This window comes from Ailuropoda melanoleuca, chromosome 12 (genome assembly GCF_002007445.2).
Source record: "Ailuropoda melanoleuca isolate Jingjing chromosome 12, ASM200744v2, whole genome shotgun sequence".
NCBI classification, from domain to species: domain Eukaryota; kingdom Metazoa; phylum Chordata; class Mammalia; order Carnivora; family Ursidae; genus Ailuropoda; species Ailuropoda melanoleuca.
Window position 1 is genome coordinate 18,674,918 of NC_048229.1, and position 14,724 is coordinate 18,689,641.

General features: G+C 51.4%; 2 protein-coding genes across 6 annotated transcripts in view; one reads left to right on the forward strand and one right to left on the reverse strand.

Annotated features, from left to right (window-relative positions):
* Positions 1-14,724, forward strand: part of PIK3IP1 (phosphoinositide-3-kinase interacting protein 1) — a 36,930-nt gene that overhangs the window by 9,332 nt on the left and 12,874 nt on the right. For 2 of the 4 annotated variants that reach the window (XM_019795644.2, XM_002915552.4), the window contains exon 6: positions 91-1,816. The exons of 1 other annotated variant lie outside the window; for it this stretch is intronic. In XM_019795644.2, the coding sequence (XP_019651203.1) occupies positions 91-295 (205 nt within the window). In that variant the 3' untranslated portion in view covers positions 296-1,816. Of the gene's footprint in view, positions 1-90; positions 1,817-14,724 lie in introns of those variants that run through there. One more of the 4 variants, XM_019795645.2, reaches the window with a different exon arrangement.
* LIMK2 (LIM domain kinase 2) overlaps positions 714-14,724 on the reverse strand; it is a 56,713-nt gene continuing 42,702 nt past the window's right edge. For both annotated transcript variants that reach the window (XM_011220152.2, XM_002915553.4), the window contains 9 exons: positions 13,367-13,553; positions 12,443-12,529; positions 11,631-11,762; positions 11,413-11,469; positions 9,266-9,331; positions 8,140-8,314; positions 7,343-7,398; positions 6,236-6,393; positions 714-4,787 (listed from right to left, as the gene is read on the reverse strand). In XM_011220152.2, the coding sequence (XP_011218454.1) occupies positions 4,643-4,787; positions 6,236-6,393; positions 7,343-7,398; positions 8,140-8,314; positions 9,266-9,331; positions 11,413-11,469; positions 11,631-11,762; positions 12,443-12,529; positions 13,367-13,553 (1,063 nt within the window). In that variant the 3' untranslated portion in view covers positions 714-4,642. The remainder of the gene's footprint in view (positions 4,788-6,235; positions 6,394-7,342; positions 7,399-8,139; positions 8,315-9,265; positions 9,332-11,412; positions 11,470-11,630; positions 11,763-12,442; positions 12,530-13,366; positions 13,554-14,724) is intronic.

The following is a 14,724-nucleotide window of genomic DNA, read 5'->3' on the forward strand; positions in this document are numbered from 1 at the left end:
CCCGTGCCCCTGCCTGGGTGCAGCAATGCTATTTAATGAGCAAAGCCATGCAGAAGGCACAGCCTGAATGCTTCCTTCTTTTCCTGCCAGGGGGAAGGACCTGAAAGAGCAGCATGACCAGCAAGTATGTGAGAGGGAGATGCAGCGAATAACCCTACCCTTATCTGCTTTCACCAACCCTACCTGTGAGATCGTGGATGAGAAGACTATTGTGGTCCACACCAACCAGACTCCAGTGGACCTTCAGGAGGGCAGTGCCCCCCTCATGGGTCAGGCAGGCACTCCTGGGGCCTGAGCCACCAATAATGGGCAGGAGCCCATGCAGACACTGGTGCGGAACAGCCTACCCTCCTACACTTGGGAGGGTCTACACTTTTTGTTGTGGTTGAAACCCTCCCTTGACTTTTTTTTTTTTTGGTGAATTCTAAAACAGAAGCAGGTGGTGTGCTGAGGGCGAGGCTGGGTAGGGTCCTACCTATGCTCCTCCTCCAACCCATAGAGCAGGATTTTGCCTGTGGATGGAGACAGCGGCAGCCCCCAAAGCAGTGCTGCTGACAAGGGCTTCCAAACATTGTCTGTGCCCCAGAACTGAACCAGGGACCGGCAAGGAGCTCCCCCAGGCTCCTCTGTGCTTTATCATCTAAGATGGCCTCAGTCTCCGCCCTTCTGTTTTTTTTCTTTGTGGGCTTGAGTGGCGCATACTGTTATCCATAGTTCAGGTCAAGCGGGTCAAGAGGCAGTATTTAAAAAAATATATTTAGTTTTTAAAATAGTTGGGATGGAACTCCCTACTGACCCCTGAGAACCAGAAATGAATTCATACAAAAGTCAAAACTGTGGGTTGAGAATGGGGTCTAGGCTGGGGCCTCCTGGGGGGTGCTCCGGCTTGCTGGTGTTGATGTGCCTTGATAACCATGGGCCAAGCCTGGGCCCAGGGACTCTTCCTGTTTCGAAAGGAAAGGAAGGGAAGAATCGCACTGAACATTCCACTTGGGAAGAGGGTAGAGAAGAATCCGTGGCTGCTGTAGGCCACAAGACCTGGGGTACCCTAGACAGTTTCTGTTCAGGGTAAACGATGACCTCTTTTCGTTTTTCAGGAGTAAGACAACAGCCAGCTAACCTACAGGAATTACACTGTGGGGCCTTGTGAGCTGCTTCTGAGAGGTTAACTCAGAAACTAAGCTCAGAGGCAAGGTAATAAAGTGCTTCAGGGCTCAAGTTTGCAGGTCGCTCTGTGGCCTCCAGGCCAGTGCATTCCTGTGGTGTAGTAGGGTTAGGGTCACAACCCCTAACTTGTAGAACAATCAGAACCATTGGAAGGGACCTTAGGGTTCCTCCAGCCTTTTGAACACAGGGGCCACAGAGGGAAAGTGATGCCCAAGGTCATAGAGCAAGCTACTGGCATGGCCAGGAGGAGAGTAACATTTCTCCACAGCACTGTGCTGCACTGAGCCAGTGGCTCAGCAGGGCCTCCAAGCCCTGATGGCACACTTGGAGGCCTTAGCAGTGCTCCCTATCCAGAGCTTCCATCCCAAAGCCCTTCCACTGCCCCATATGGAGAAGGGGGGGGTCAGTAGGGCCCATTCTCTTCAGCAGACTATTCCTGGGAGTGGTTTGCTGAGGGGACCTAGGCCTCATGGGTCCCTTGGTGTTAGTGATGCTGAAGAAAAGAACAGTATATTACTGGTTTCTACTTTTCTATAAAAGCATTTCTCTGTATACATGTTTTATATACCTCATTCTGATACCTGCATATTAAAGTGCAGGAAGTTGCTCTGCATTTGACTTGTATAAATTAAAAAAACAAAACAAAAAACAACTCCATATTGCCAAGTATTTATGGGGTGCCAGGACACTCCTCAAGTTGGTTAGTTTTTGGTTACCTTGTCCACACCTGTGTGGCAAGCGCTGGCTTTCCGTCATTAACTCTGGCCCTGTAACTGGGAGGTGGCAACAACTGAGTGGTGGGTAACTCATTCAGGTTGAAGCTGTAGGAAAGATGGGTATGCTGGCTTCCCCACAGGTGGTTTGGTCACTGCAAATCTCCCCGCTCAGTATTCTTCCCAAGGTGGAGGTAGTTAAAATGAACATCAAGGCAGCCCTTGGCAGGGGCTGGAGACAGAAGTGATGGGTGGTGGTGGTGCAGCAGCCAAAGGTGGGGCTGGGTCCATGGGCTGCAGGGAGCAGCTCTAGGTAGAGGAAGGCCCCTGTGGATGACTCCTAGGGCTCCAGAAGCTACCAATAGGAAGTTGTTGACTTTCAGCATGAGATTTCAGCAACAGGTTCTCTGCCTCTAGGTGATCTCTGCCCCATGCCTAAACATTGCTCTATAGTTCTATAAACAAGTGCGACCCTAGATTATCAGTTTTGCCAGGAACCAGAGTCTGTCCTTAAATTGAACTCCCCAAGGTTTGGGAGAAATCAACTTCAGGTATATGGAGTTATACTGTGCCCAGGATCCCACTAGCCAGATATCATCTTGCCCAATATGCTCCATTCACATCTCCCATGTGCAGAAGCAAGGCTAGGTCTTCTCTCAAGCACCTGAAGGAAAGCACAAGGGGTGGAGGTGACTTGCATTCATTTCTTCCCTTTATGGAGGTGGCACCCAGGCCTGCAGGAAGGATATCCAGGCTTACAGGAATGTATGTGCATCAGAGGCTGGAAGTGTATGGCCCCAAAGGAAGGACTGGGCACAAAGGTCAGAGTGAGACTGGCTTCAAGGACTTGGTAGCCCCAGGTGGGATGTGCTTGTTCCCTGGAGCAGACTGGTGTCTATAAAGAGGGAATGAAAGTTGGGTGGGGGGCAGGCATGAGAAGTCCCCTGTGGGGAGTTATGGAGCAGGGGCCTGGAAGTGGCCAGAAGACCCCCCCCCACCCTAGTGTGTATCCTCCTCCTGCTGAGTCAGGCCCCAAGTCAATTTTTCATTCTCAGTAACACCACTTATGTTAACTGCTTAATTTATTTGGTCTGCTCAACGGCCCACCATGGGCCCACCACTCCCATGCTTGCTGGGGACAGCTGAGGCACAACCAGCCACAAGATTCTGACTTAGGTTTGCTCAGAGCTAGGGCTCAATCCTATAGCAAGCTTGCACACTCCACATGTAAGTATGGTCTATATAGCAGGTGAACTCTGTCCAGAGAGGACATCTAATCCCACAGTTTATCAGGTCTATGTACAGTATTTCACATATCACCAAACAGATATAGCAACAAAATAGTATTAACATCAACCACTCTCCTGGATCACTCCCCGCCCCCCACTGTCTCCCCCCACCCTCCCAAAAAACACAACCACCACACATTGCAGTAATATCCCAAACCCATTCCCAATTTGTTAAATACGGTGCAAGCTCACAGACACATAGGAGACAAATTTTGTTGTGTTGAAGGGTCCCTGAAGTTCTGGGAGCCAATGTGGAGGGTGCCTCCAGGGCTTTTCAGTGTCCATAGCTGTGTCGGGAAGCTGCAGCTAGGAGCTACCAGGAGCTAGTGAGCTGGGCCAACCAACAAGGGAGGTAGAAGCCAGAAAGCCCAGCTCAGGATGCAGTCTCCCCCAGCATCCCAGCTCCAGCACTGACACCACTTCTTCCTGCCCAAGCTGCTGCCTGGACCAGGCATGCTGAAGGGTGAGCACTGGCTGCCACAGGAAAGGACCAAGAGACTGTTGAGATTCCCACTCCCCTGGTTCATAAGCTGGGCCTGGCAAGCCACACAATCCTCCAGAACCCATCTAGCACTAAGCTAAATGACTTGGGCTTCTGACTGAGGTGTCCACCAGGGTATGAATGACAGCAGCCAGGATATGGGCTTTCTAGAGGGCAGGGCCCCTTTCTTTCCAGGCCTCAGCCTCTTGTCGCATTTGTGGGTGAGTGCTTGTTGCAGGTAGCGAGGCCCAGGAGCTCTCAGTGAGCCTCTAGCAGTACAGTTTGAGAACATGAGGTGGAAGCTCCCCCGCACACTGATGTGGCCCCTAGGCCTGGGAGATGAGCACACTAGTCCTTCCTGACTCCTGGCCAGTTCCACCACAAACTGAGGGACTCTTCAAAACCTGCTCCCTCAACCCCTGTCCCAGAGGGTGGGACACAGAGCGGGGGGGGGGGGGGGGGCGGGTAGCACCACTGTCATTTCACATCCTTGGATAGCCACCTGGCCACCGGTCTTTCTCTCATCCACACTCCCACTTGAAGTCCTCTTGTACCCAGCTGGACTAGTGACTTCAGAGCCCACAGGCAGGTTCACCCTGGAATCCTGCCCAGCAGGTCCAGGTCATGCTGATTTAATATAAGCAAGAGCCTCCTGGAATCCCAATGCCAGAGAGGTTCCAAGTGGTCATGAGTAACAGATTCCTCCCGGCCCATGGGCCAGGCTTTTTTTTTTTTTCTTTTTTTCTTTCTTTCTTCACAGCTTTCAGGCGAGTGTTGGATCTACAGACAGTAACCAGGCCCCCAAACCTTGATGTGTTTCCCTGGTGCTGTGCCCGCTCGCCTCCTGGGGAGGTAGTAGGGATGGCTTATCGTGTTTATGAACAAGCTGCCAATCCACAGGAAGCCCGGACGGCCCTGCCCACAGCAGGGATGGGGCGCAGAGGGGGCAACGGTGGATGCAGAACGCCCCCCTGCAGGGGGCTGGGCCAGGGCTAGGGGGGTGAGTCCCGGGTCAGGCCGTACTGCATGCTCACAGTGTGGTCCAGCTCTTCCAGCTCTGCAGGCAGCGGGATGCCCAGCTCCCCCAGGTACAGGGAGAGAGCCTCAAAGGAGTCCTCCAGTTTTGAGAATGCTGGTCTAGGAAAAAAAAAAAAATGGGAGTGAATTGGAGGCAGGTGAGACAAGGGGAGGGCCATGGGGTGCTGTGTAAGGCACCCAGGCCTGTAGCTCAACCACTTCCTAGTTGTGCGACCTTGGGTAAATCCCTTAACCTCGTGCCTCTGCAGGAAATGGGGATGTTACCTAATGTTAGAGCTACTGAGTAGGGTTGCTGTGAAGATGATAGATAGCACTGTGACAAGGCTGGCCTTGCTCGAGGGGGTAGCTTAAAAAAAAGAAACTCCAGGGGGAAAAAGCTCGTCTCATGTCTTGGAGAAAATGCAGTCATCAAAGGTGGAATTGGACTAAGTGCCTTTTTAAAGATTCTTTCCAGTCCTCAAACTGTTTCCACATCAATGGATCTGCTCAGGAAGGGACATTTCATAGACTCAGCAGCTCTTCCCAAGGGGAAAACAAACAGCAGGCTCCCAGTGCCGTGGAAACAGCTTAGCTGCCCTGGAACCCTAAGCCAGCTCAGGCTTACTCCTCCACCTCCTCCATGTTTTTGTTTAACCATCTTGTCACATTCTCAGCAAGGCCCACTCTCACCACCATACTTAAAATTACAACTTGCACCGTACACATCCTCTCTCTTCAGCTCTGCTTTTTTTTCCATACCATTTGTCACTTCCTAATATTCAATGAAGGGTATTCTATCTATTGTTTATCAACTCTCCTTGTGAGAATGTGAGTTCCAGGAGGGCAGGCAGCTTTGCTTTCCTCAGCCAAGTGCTCAGGACAGTGTCGAGCACAAGGCACTCAAGTCAGTATTTTCTGAGTGAATTAAACACAGACATTTAAAATGACTAAGAAGGGGTAACACTGACAATAATGAAAACCATAATCTGAAATGAATAAAGGTCATTCAAAAATTTTTTCTTTCAAGGAGATAATTAGCTAAATGCATAAAGATGCTGACTGTAGTAATACCTTTTATAAGAAGAAACTGAAAAAACCTGAGTAACTACATCATGTATATTATAATATGTTTGGGCAGTCTCTTAATTGAATTTCACAGTCAACAAAAATGATAAATAGGACTGGGTAGTAACAGGGAGAATGAAGGGCAAAAGATAAAACTTCTTTATTTGAGGTTATAACTATAAGTGTTTGGACATAGGTAGGTGAACATGAAAAACACTTATTTTGTTAGAATGGCATAGGTTTCGGTGAAATTTCTTCTGTTACAATTTGTTTTCATGCCTGTGTCTGTGTTATATTCGGGTCACTCATGGCTATGCCTCTGTCCCCCCCAACACCCCACCAGGCATGTCAGAGTTGTTAGGATGGCTTCAGTGGTTGACAGCCGCATCCTTGAGCTCAAGGCTTTTGCCAACTCTGTACCTGGGGAAGGCTTGGAGATGGCGGAAGGCTGGGGCAAGTGTCCTAGGCCTGTGTAAGCTGGGGGAAAGGGGCTTGATATCAACCTGCTCTCGGGCTCCAGTTTGCAGCAGATGGCAGCCAGGGGGAAGAAGGCTGGGGGGCAGTCTGTGGGGACAAACTTCTCCCAGAAAAGCTTCACGTTGAGGCCAAAGTCCAGTGTTCGGGGCAGGCAGTCAGGATCTGCATATACCTGCCCGATGATCTGCAGATGAGAAGATGGCTGGTCAGGAATGGACTGTGGTGGGTGTAGTCACAGGAGAGTGGGATACTGGTGTATGGACAGGAAGGATGGGCAGAAGAGGGAGGTAAAAACCAAGGTTAGAGAGCTGTCCTCCATGCCCAAATCTCACTGATCCAGACTTGTCTCTCAACTGAGAATCTGGTTACTGGAGGGTTTAGAAGAGGCTTCACTGCAGCAAAAGCAAGATGTTCCAAATCTGGAGAGGCAGCTCCACACATCCCACCCTGCCCTGCCGTGTCCCCTCCTGTCTATGTCCCCTGTCACAGTTCAGGCTCTGTGAAGGGAGGTCCTGAGTCTGATTCATGTCTGAAATCTTTTGGTGCCAGCCTAGTGCTCTGCACACAGTAAATGCTCAACTGACTTCTGTTAAAGAAAACAATTTTTAAAAAACCGTCCTTCATTCTTCCAACTGTCCCTTGTCTTTCCTCTACCACTCACCATTTTGTAGGAATTACAGAAGGCTTTGAACGTATGTGTTTGACTGAGTGCTTCCAGACACACTGAGCGAAGCTCCTAACAGCAGAGACCTTTCCAAGACTCACTCTATCCACCCCACAGTGCTCAGCACGCTGGCACTTGTTACAGTGGCTACTTCCACTTGTGGGGCTGAGGGTTACAGCACTACTAGGGCCTGGGGAAGGGGGATAGAGGGAAAGGTTGCATCCGGACCAAGAGCAAGTCGCTACCCCTTTCTGAGCCTCAGTTTCCTCACCTGAAAAAATCCCTGCCCGATCCCTCTCACGGGACCAATGAGACTCAAACGTGTCAACAGATGTGGGATAGACTGCACAACCCTACACCACTCGTGATGATTTTATCATCACTAGGAGGAGCAGTCCTGGCTCTGAGGCAGGACAGAACTACCAGGCTCGCTGCCTAAGGCCTGGCCTCTGTACTGGCTGGAGCTCACCTCACAGAGAACGATCCCAAAAGAGAAGACATCCACCGTCTCATCGTAGCTCTTTCCTAGGGGAACACGGGAGAGCAGACTGTTAGGTTTGGTCTCTTATGTGCTCTGTACTGAGTCTGGGGCCAAACCAGGCCACAGCCAAGAACAGAGCTAGAACAGGCTCCGCAGGGATGCCGTAAAGGCTGCCCAGGACAGGCACCCTCTGAACATGATCTTTCCTTAGCCCTGGGTGGCCTGCCGTAGAGAGATCTTATAAACACACTGCCCAAAATGAAACTGCATGGGACAGTGAAAGATAACTTGATCAGGGTTCACCTGGACTCTCTCATTAGCTAGTTGTATGTTCCTGAGCAAACCACTGAACTTCTCTGGGCCTCAGACTCCAAAAAAGGGTTGAATCAGGCCATTTCTGAGGCCTCACAATGCTGTTCATTTCAAGAATCCCAGACAGTATATGTGGTTGGTTTGAGCATTATCCACGAGGGGGCACCATACTTCAGTTCTCAGCAGGGAGAAAGAAAAGGCTAAATCTCTGGCAATAAACAGCCTGAGTTCTCAGCTACCCTTGGGGCACAAAAGGCACAGTCAGATCTCACCCTAGGCCCAGGAGCTCAGGGAGGAAGGAATTTATGAGGTCCAGTCTGGCAAGGGATAAAAATCATCTAGCTGTCAGCTGTGGGTACCTGGTCTTACACTTCACAGGCCCCCTCTGGAACACCCAGGACTCTGCTGCAGATGTGGCCCCCAAACTCCCCTCTGGGGGCATGTCCCCTCCATTGTCCAGTGTCAGGACTCACCGTTCAGCATCTCAGGGGCCATCCAGTAGGGGTTTCCCACCACTGTATAGCGCTTCTTGCGGTCATTCTTACGCAAGGTGCGTTTCTTGGTGGTAGCCTTCTCCACTGGAGGCTTTTTCCTCTCCTCAACTATGAGCCGTGACAGCCCAAAGTCTGCCACCACCACAGTCTTGTCCTGGTAGGACAAGGGCCAGGTCAGGACTTGGTGAGGACATTCCCAAGAGAAGTCATTGAGAAGGGGAGAAAAGGTACATAGCAAAGGGGAGTCACAGCTAAAGCTCTTTCTGGCAGACAAGTCTTGGCTATTTGTTTTCTAACAGTCTGGGATCTGCTCAGCAGATTCCCCAGACCTGGGGGTGTTCACAGCAGAGCCCCTAGAGCCTGCAGGGGTAAGGCTTTGGACCTGGAGAGTGGAACTCAGGAGAAGAAAAAAGGGATTTCTTTTCTTTTCTACCCCATTCTGCCTTGTTCCCCAAAAGATTTAAGGCATGGCTAGAACAGGATAAGACAGGAAAAGATACGATGGAGGTAGTCAGTGGGGGGACCTGGAGGGAGATAAGCTCTTCAAATAGCTACAGGGCAGTCATGTGGAAAAGGGTTAAGATTATTTAGTATGGACCCAAAGGGAGGAGCCAGGGCCGATTAGTGGACACCCAAGGAGCTAGATTGCAAGTTAACAGAAGAAATGGCATGCTAACAAACCAGAGCTGATGGGTGGTGGGAAAAATGCTGGCCCCAAACTGGCCACTGTGTACATTTACTAGTTCTATGGCCTCAGAGTGAGGCTTCAAGGTGCCACACTTGTAGAACAGGGTCTGTAGTGAGCTGCATTACAGAACTACCATGGGGTGAAACCAGGAAAAACAACAGGGCTCTGTATACAGTTAAGGAACTTCTGGAGCTCCCTCTGACCAAAGGATTTCAAAGGCTGCTACTGGGAGGAGGTGTACCGTGTCTGCATTCGTTTGAGAGCCCCCAGAAGAGAGAGGAGGGCATCGGGTGCAGCAGGAAGGGCAAGACAGGAGCCCTAGGTGACAACTCAGGTCTAAAGTACAAGGGGACAGTCTCCTTTGTGACAAGGCAAGAGGGCTGGCCCAGCGAGACAACAGCGAGGTGGTGGACATACCAGCTTGATAAGGCAGTTGTGTGAGTTCAGATCCCGGTGGATGATGCACATGGAGTGCAAATAGGCCTGGAACAGAAGTACAAGCTGAGGCCAATGGCCAGTAATTTAAGCAGATGCAGACTCTGCAACTGGCAGCTGCTCTTCTCCCAGGCCATCCCTACTCAGCTTCAGAACCCAACCTGGACCCTGGGGTGAGGGCCTCCTGCTGGCTGTCATGCCTTTGTCCCAACACCAACAGAAAGCCGAAGGCTGCCTGAGCTTCCTCTCTCCCTGCTACCACCTTCTGACCGTCCTTTGTCCACTGGCCCCAACCCAGCAGCTGCTCTAGATCCTCACTGCTCCCTCCTAAAGTCCCCAACTCTATGGGCCCCGGCTCTTGCATGCCCCCAGCCCTTCTACCCATTTTACGTAGATCCAGGCCACCTGAAGTGGGCTCCCTTGATGCACTACTCCTAGCCACCCCTCAGCCATCCTCACCCCAATCTCTGGCTTCAGCCACCCTGGATCCTTCCTGCCTGACCTCCTCCTAGCCAGCGGGTTCTGTATTCCTGACAGTCTCCCTCCCTAAGACTTAGCACCCTCCTTGCTCTTCTGCTCTTCCCTGCCTACATTTTAACTTCTTCCTATCCCAATGTTTTCATGCAAGTCTCTTTTTACTATTCTGCTCCCCGCCCTCCCCCCTGCCCCACCCAGCCTCCACCTCTGGCTCTTGTCTCTCTGCAGCCCTTCCTTTTCTTTCTCTTCCCTTCCCCAGCAAATGTGGAAGGAGCTACCTATGCAATGCCCCCTCCAGTCCCTTACAATACTGCTTCCCTTCCCAAGGTTCCTGGCTCTGCTCACACATCCGGGGAGCTCTTCCTGAATGCCGTAGCTCTTGTGACCTGCCTGCCTGTCCTTTCTCCAAAGGCTGCCTGCACCTCTCCCATGCTACCTGCTCCTGAAACTCGTGTGTGCCCGCATTTTCCTTCCAGTCTCCTCAAAGCCACCTTCCCTACACATGCGACCCCCACTAACCCCACATCAGCCTCAGCCAACACTAGCTCTTCCCAAACCTGTTTCCCCAACATCGCTGCCCCTGAAAACATCTGGTAAATGAAACCACCATTCTTCTAGGTACCTCAAGCCACCACAACTCCTCCTCCCCCACCTCTGCTCCCTTGCTGCCAACCAGTCTCTCTACACCCTGCCTCCCATCTCCACAGCCATACCTTAATTCGGAAATGTTTCACTAGCCCCACCCCTGGTCTCCCTGCCTTCAGTTCTCCTAACTCGACCCCCACCTACTGACAGCACCGAACTCATCTACAAAAAAAACTGAGCTCTGCTCACAAAACCTTCTTGCTTAAATACCTTTTACACCTGTCTTTTTGGATTCCTAAATACAATCCAGACTCCTTAGTCTGAAACACAGGGATCTTAATGTACCTCCAGACTAACACAGTCTTCATGGACCCCACATGAAGAGCAGTGATTAAAATCTCAGGCTTGGGGGTCAGACTGACTAGCCTAAGCTCCCTGCTCTGTCTCTTTCTAGCATCAGCTTCTCATCTGGAAACTGGGGTTGTCATGAGGAACACATAATACATGTTAGTCCCTCAGCTCAGTGCCTGGCATACAGAAAGCACTCAGCAACTGTCACTGGTATTACTACTATAATTAGTCTCATTCTTTCCCAGGTGAAACAGACTATTTCCTCCTCTCTCCTCCCAGGTCTTTGCTGATATCATCACCTCAACCTTGGGGCCTCTCTGCCAAGAGGAACTTTTATCTAATTCTGACCCATCCTTCAGGCTTAACTAGAACACACTTCCCCTCTTCTCTGATTTCATAGGCAGTGAGGTTCTCTACTTGCTCCAAATTCCCGCAGCAGCTGGACACTACTAGTTTGCCTTACCCATGCCCTGTTTGCCCTTGGAGATTTAGAACTTGTTGAGAGTCGGTTGTGAGCTAAGAAAAGGCAACTGGGGGCAATTTTACAAGCACAGAGAGAAGCTCAATAAATAGCTGCTGACTGACCCAGCCCACACAAGCTGCCCAGGCTGGGGTCTCTGCCTTCCGGTGCCTGCCTGCAATCCCTGCACCTATCCTGACTCCCCATCCCCACCTTGCCACCACTCCCACCGCTGGCAGATGCTGGTAGAACTCACCATTCCAGAGGCGATGCCTTTGGCAAATCTGACCTTCTGCTGCCAGGGAAATGGGTCCTATGGGATGGGGGAATGCCATCAGAGGCTGTGAGGCCCTGTCCTATTTGGGATCCAGGCCCCACGGGTCAACACGGTCTCCCAGTGAACCCTCCCCGCCTGTGCCCAGTCCTGCTCAGCATGACCCTTTGTAGGCCAAGCAGTGAGGGTGGTATGCTCACCACACTGCGCAGAAAGTCCTTCAGTGTGCCCCCCTCAATGTATTCTGTCAGCAGGTTCAGCTTCTTGTCCTTGTACAGCACACCAATGAACTTGAGCACATTGGGGTGGTCCAGGCTGCGCATCACTTTCACCTGGGGGTGGGAGAGGCCAAGGAGGGCAGACGGTTACTTCCCACGACGTCTTCCTCACCCCCTCCCTCCACGGAGTTAGTCTGACAAGGGTTATCTGCATCTCCTACCTCCAGTCTTAGGTGATGGGGTAGAACACCTTCACTTGGATAGGGATGCCTCACAGGCCTCACCCTTTGGGATCCTGCCTTTCTAGGAATTTTACTGGGGGGAACTGGAATGGGAGGGTCCAAGAGTGAAACAAAGGTCGGGAGGGCAATACCCAGACCGCAGGAGTACCAACCGAAGGAACAACTTGGGAGGGGTGGTAAAAACCGTGTAAATGCTTCAGGGGTGGCAGTTCTGTGGGAGGCCCCACTCCAGGCTTCCTTAGCAGGGTGTTCCGGTGGTGAGTTTAACGCCTAGTTGTCCTAAACTGGTCAGCTTTCATGTCCATCACCCCCACCAGTAAGCTCCTCTGAACCACATCCCATTTGTTACTGTATCCCTTGCACCCAGATCATGCTGTCTTTAGTAAATGTTCATTGAACAGATAATTATGCATTCCTCTAGAGCTCTTTTCCGCTCAGCTTTTAAGAAAGCAATTCTAAAATAAGTTTCCTCCTGAAACTGTTATTTAGTAAGATCTTCCCTCTTTCAACAGTGACACCAAACTCCTAACTCCTACCACCCCATCTTCTTACCTCAGTCAGAAAAGTCTTCTGTGTTTCCTCATCACACCGAATTAACTCCTTCATGACCATCACTTTACCAGTGGCTTTGTGTGTTACCTAGTTACAAAGGAGGGCAACTATTACTGGTGCAGGGTTCTGGGGAAATGTGTGAAAATAACGCAACTGGCTATCCCATCCCCTGGAAGACACACTGAGCCAGATCAGACTGACAGAGTTCATGTGTAGAAGACATAGCATGAGGCAAGAGGGGCCTCAGAGAGGAGCATACCCTCTTCCTTGGAGAGCTGGGCATGCACAGAGGGGAGGCGAGAATGCAGAAAAGGGAAGTATAGGAGGCAGGAGGGGACACGGCCAAGCCAAGCAGGGGCTCTGGTCATCTGACGCAGGAGTGAGTCCCTTGGGTGAAGAGAAGTCTTGGGACAGGAGGGTCAGTGCCACAGACATGCACCAGGGAGCTGGGTGGGTCAGGGTGAGCTCTCCAGCCCCAATGCCCTGAAAGCTGAGACACACGGCTTACCTGACCCCCCCTCCCAGCTCTCAGCAGAGGAGGAGGAGGAGAGAAAGAGAGAGAGGTTAGTCCCCAAGACTGTTCATCAGGGAGGCAGGAGCCATTCCCCAGTGTGCTCCCTGCAATATGCCCAGCACTGAGGCCTCAGGGCACCTAAGAACACCCGCTGACTGGAGGTGGCAGGGCCATGGGCACAGCTCATCCCAACCTGGGTCTCCAGGTCCACCAAGCTCAGTGCGACAGCAATGCTGCCCTTAGGTGGCTTGGGAGGGCAGGAGTGTAGCCCTCACACCATCGCCTGCAGCCAGGAAGGGGGCTTGGTGTCCCGCAGGGTGTGGAGTGAGATCATGTGATGAGAACTCCCCAAAAGAAGGTGAGAGAGGGGGTGGGGGCAGAGAAGCAGAGCAGCTTCTGCCTGCGCTCACCTTGATGGCCTGCCCAAAGAAGCCCTTCCCCAGGACCTCCCCGTGGATCAGGTCACATGGCCGGAAGATCTGCTGTGAGTTGCTGCTGGAACAGCGGAGGGATTCTGAGCGGCTGATGTCGCGGCTAAAGAGCAGGGGCTCCTTGGGGGAGCTGGGGCCAGGGGACTTGGAGATGCTGTTACTGCGCCTGAAGATGAGGAAAGATGAGGGCAGGGCTAGGGTAGTCCTCAAAGACCTGCCAGTAAAACCCTGATGATAGAAACCTCAAGGCCACCATACTACCCTCCCATCCCAATGTCTGTAGTTCAGTGCTATGATGAGGGGAGGGACCTCTTATGTCAGACAGATGTGCCATTTTGGGGCTGCAAACATCGGTAGTTTATTTAAGTATCAAAGCAGGAACCTTGAGCACTCGCCTGGAATGACTGACTAGACTCTACTAGCTTACAGTGCTCGATATATGACAACACTCTAAGACGGTAATCCACCACTTTTCATCTGCTTGAGTCAAGGGCTAGAATGAGTAGCCTACCACCATCCCAAAAATGACCAAATGGGATTCTGGCTATTTTGCTCATCTTTCTACCTGTTTACATTTCCTGAATTTTAAAGTAATAAGCATGTATGATTTTTACAGCAATAAAGCCAGTGTATTTACATTTTTTAAAAGCAGCCAGTAATAGTAATGGTTGATAACTGTTACTGACTTCCTGAAGAAGGGACAAGAAGGCTGAAGTCCATAGCACTGCAGGTGAACTGCAACCCCGAAAACTCTCCGGCACATCCTACTTCACTTGGGCTACCCAGAAAGGACCGCCCACAGGCTTCTTAGCCCTTGCTCTTTTGCTTTGCCTCCCAACCGTGCCCACAGAAGCACACAAGGTGAGCTGCCTTCTCTCCTGCATGATGGCCCTCTAGGTATCTAAGCAGCTCTCTGGCCACCCCCCAACATTTTCAGGCCTTCTCTGTGCTCAGGTGCCCTACCTCTACCAGCTCACTTGTGCCGAGGCCAAGACGGCAGCCAGAAGTTCACGCCCAGCAACCTGTGGGGAAGGCCCTGTTTCCAACAGATGCCAGGCAAGGGCCCTGAGTGATTCAGTCTGCTTGATCAGGACGGCGGAAAGAGAACCGACTCCTGGTGATACTAACACCTCACTTAGTGCGGACCGTTTGCTGGCACTGTGCTACTTTGCAGCCCTTTCCACACTGAATCCTTACATAATTGGTAAGACAGCCTCCTTTGTCTTATAACCCCACCTCATAGATGCAAGAAACAGAAGCTCAGAGAGATGATGTGATTTGTGAAGGGAGGGAGCTCAGTTTCAAAGGCATGGTATGGGTGTTCTGTCTAGAGAGCC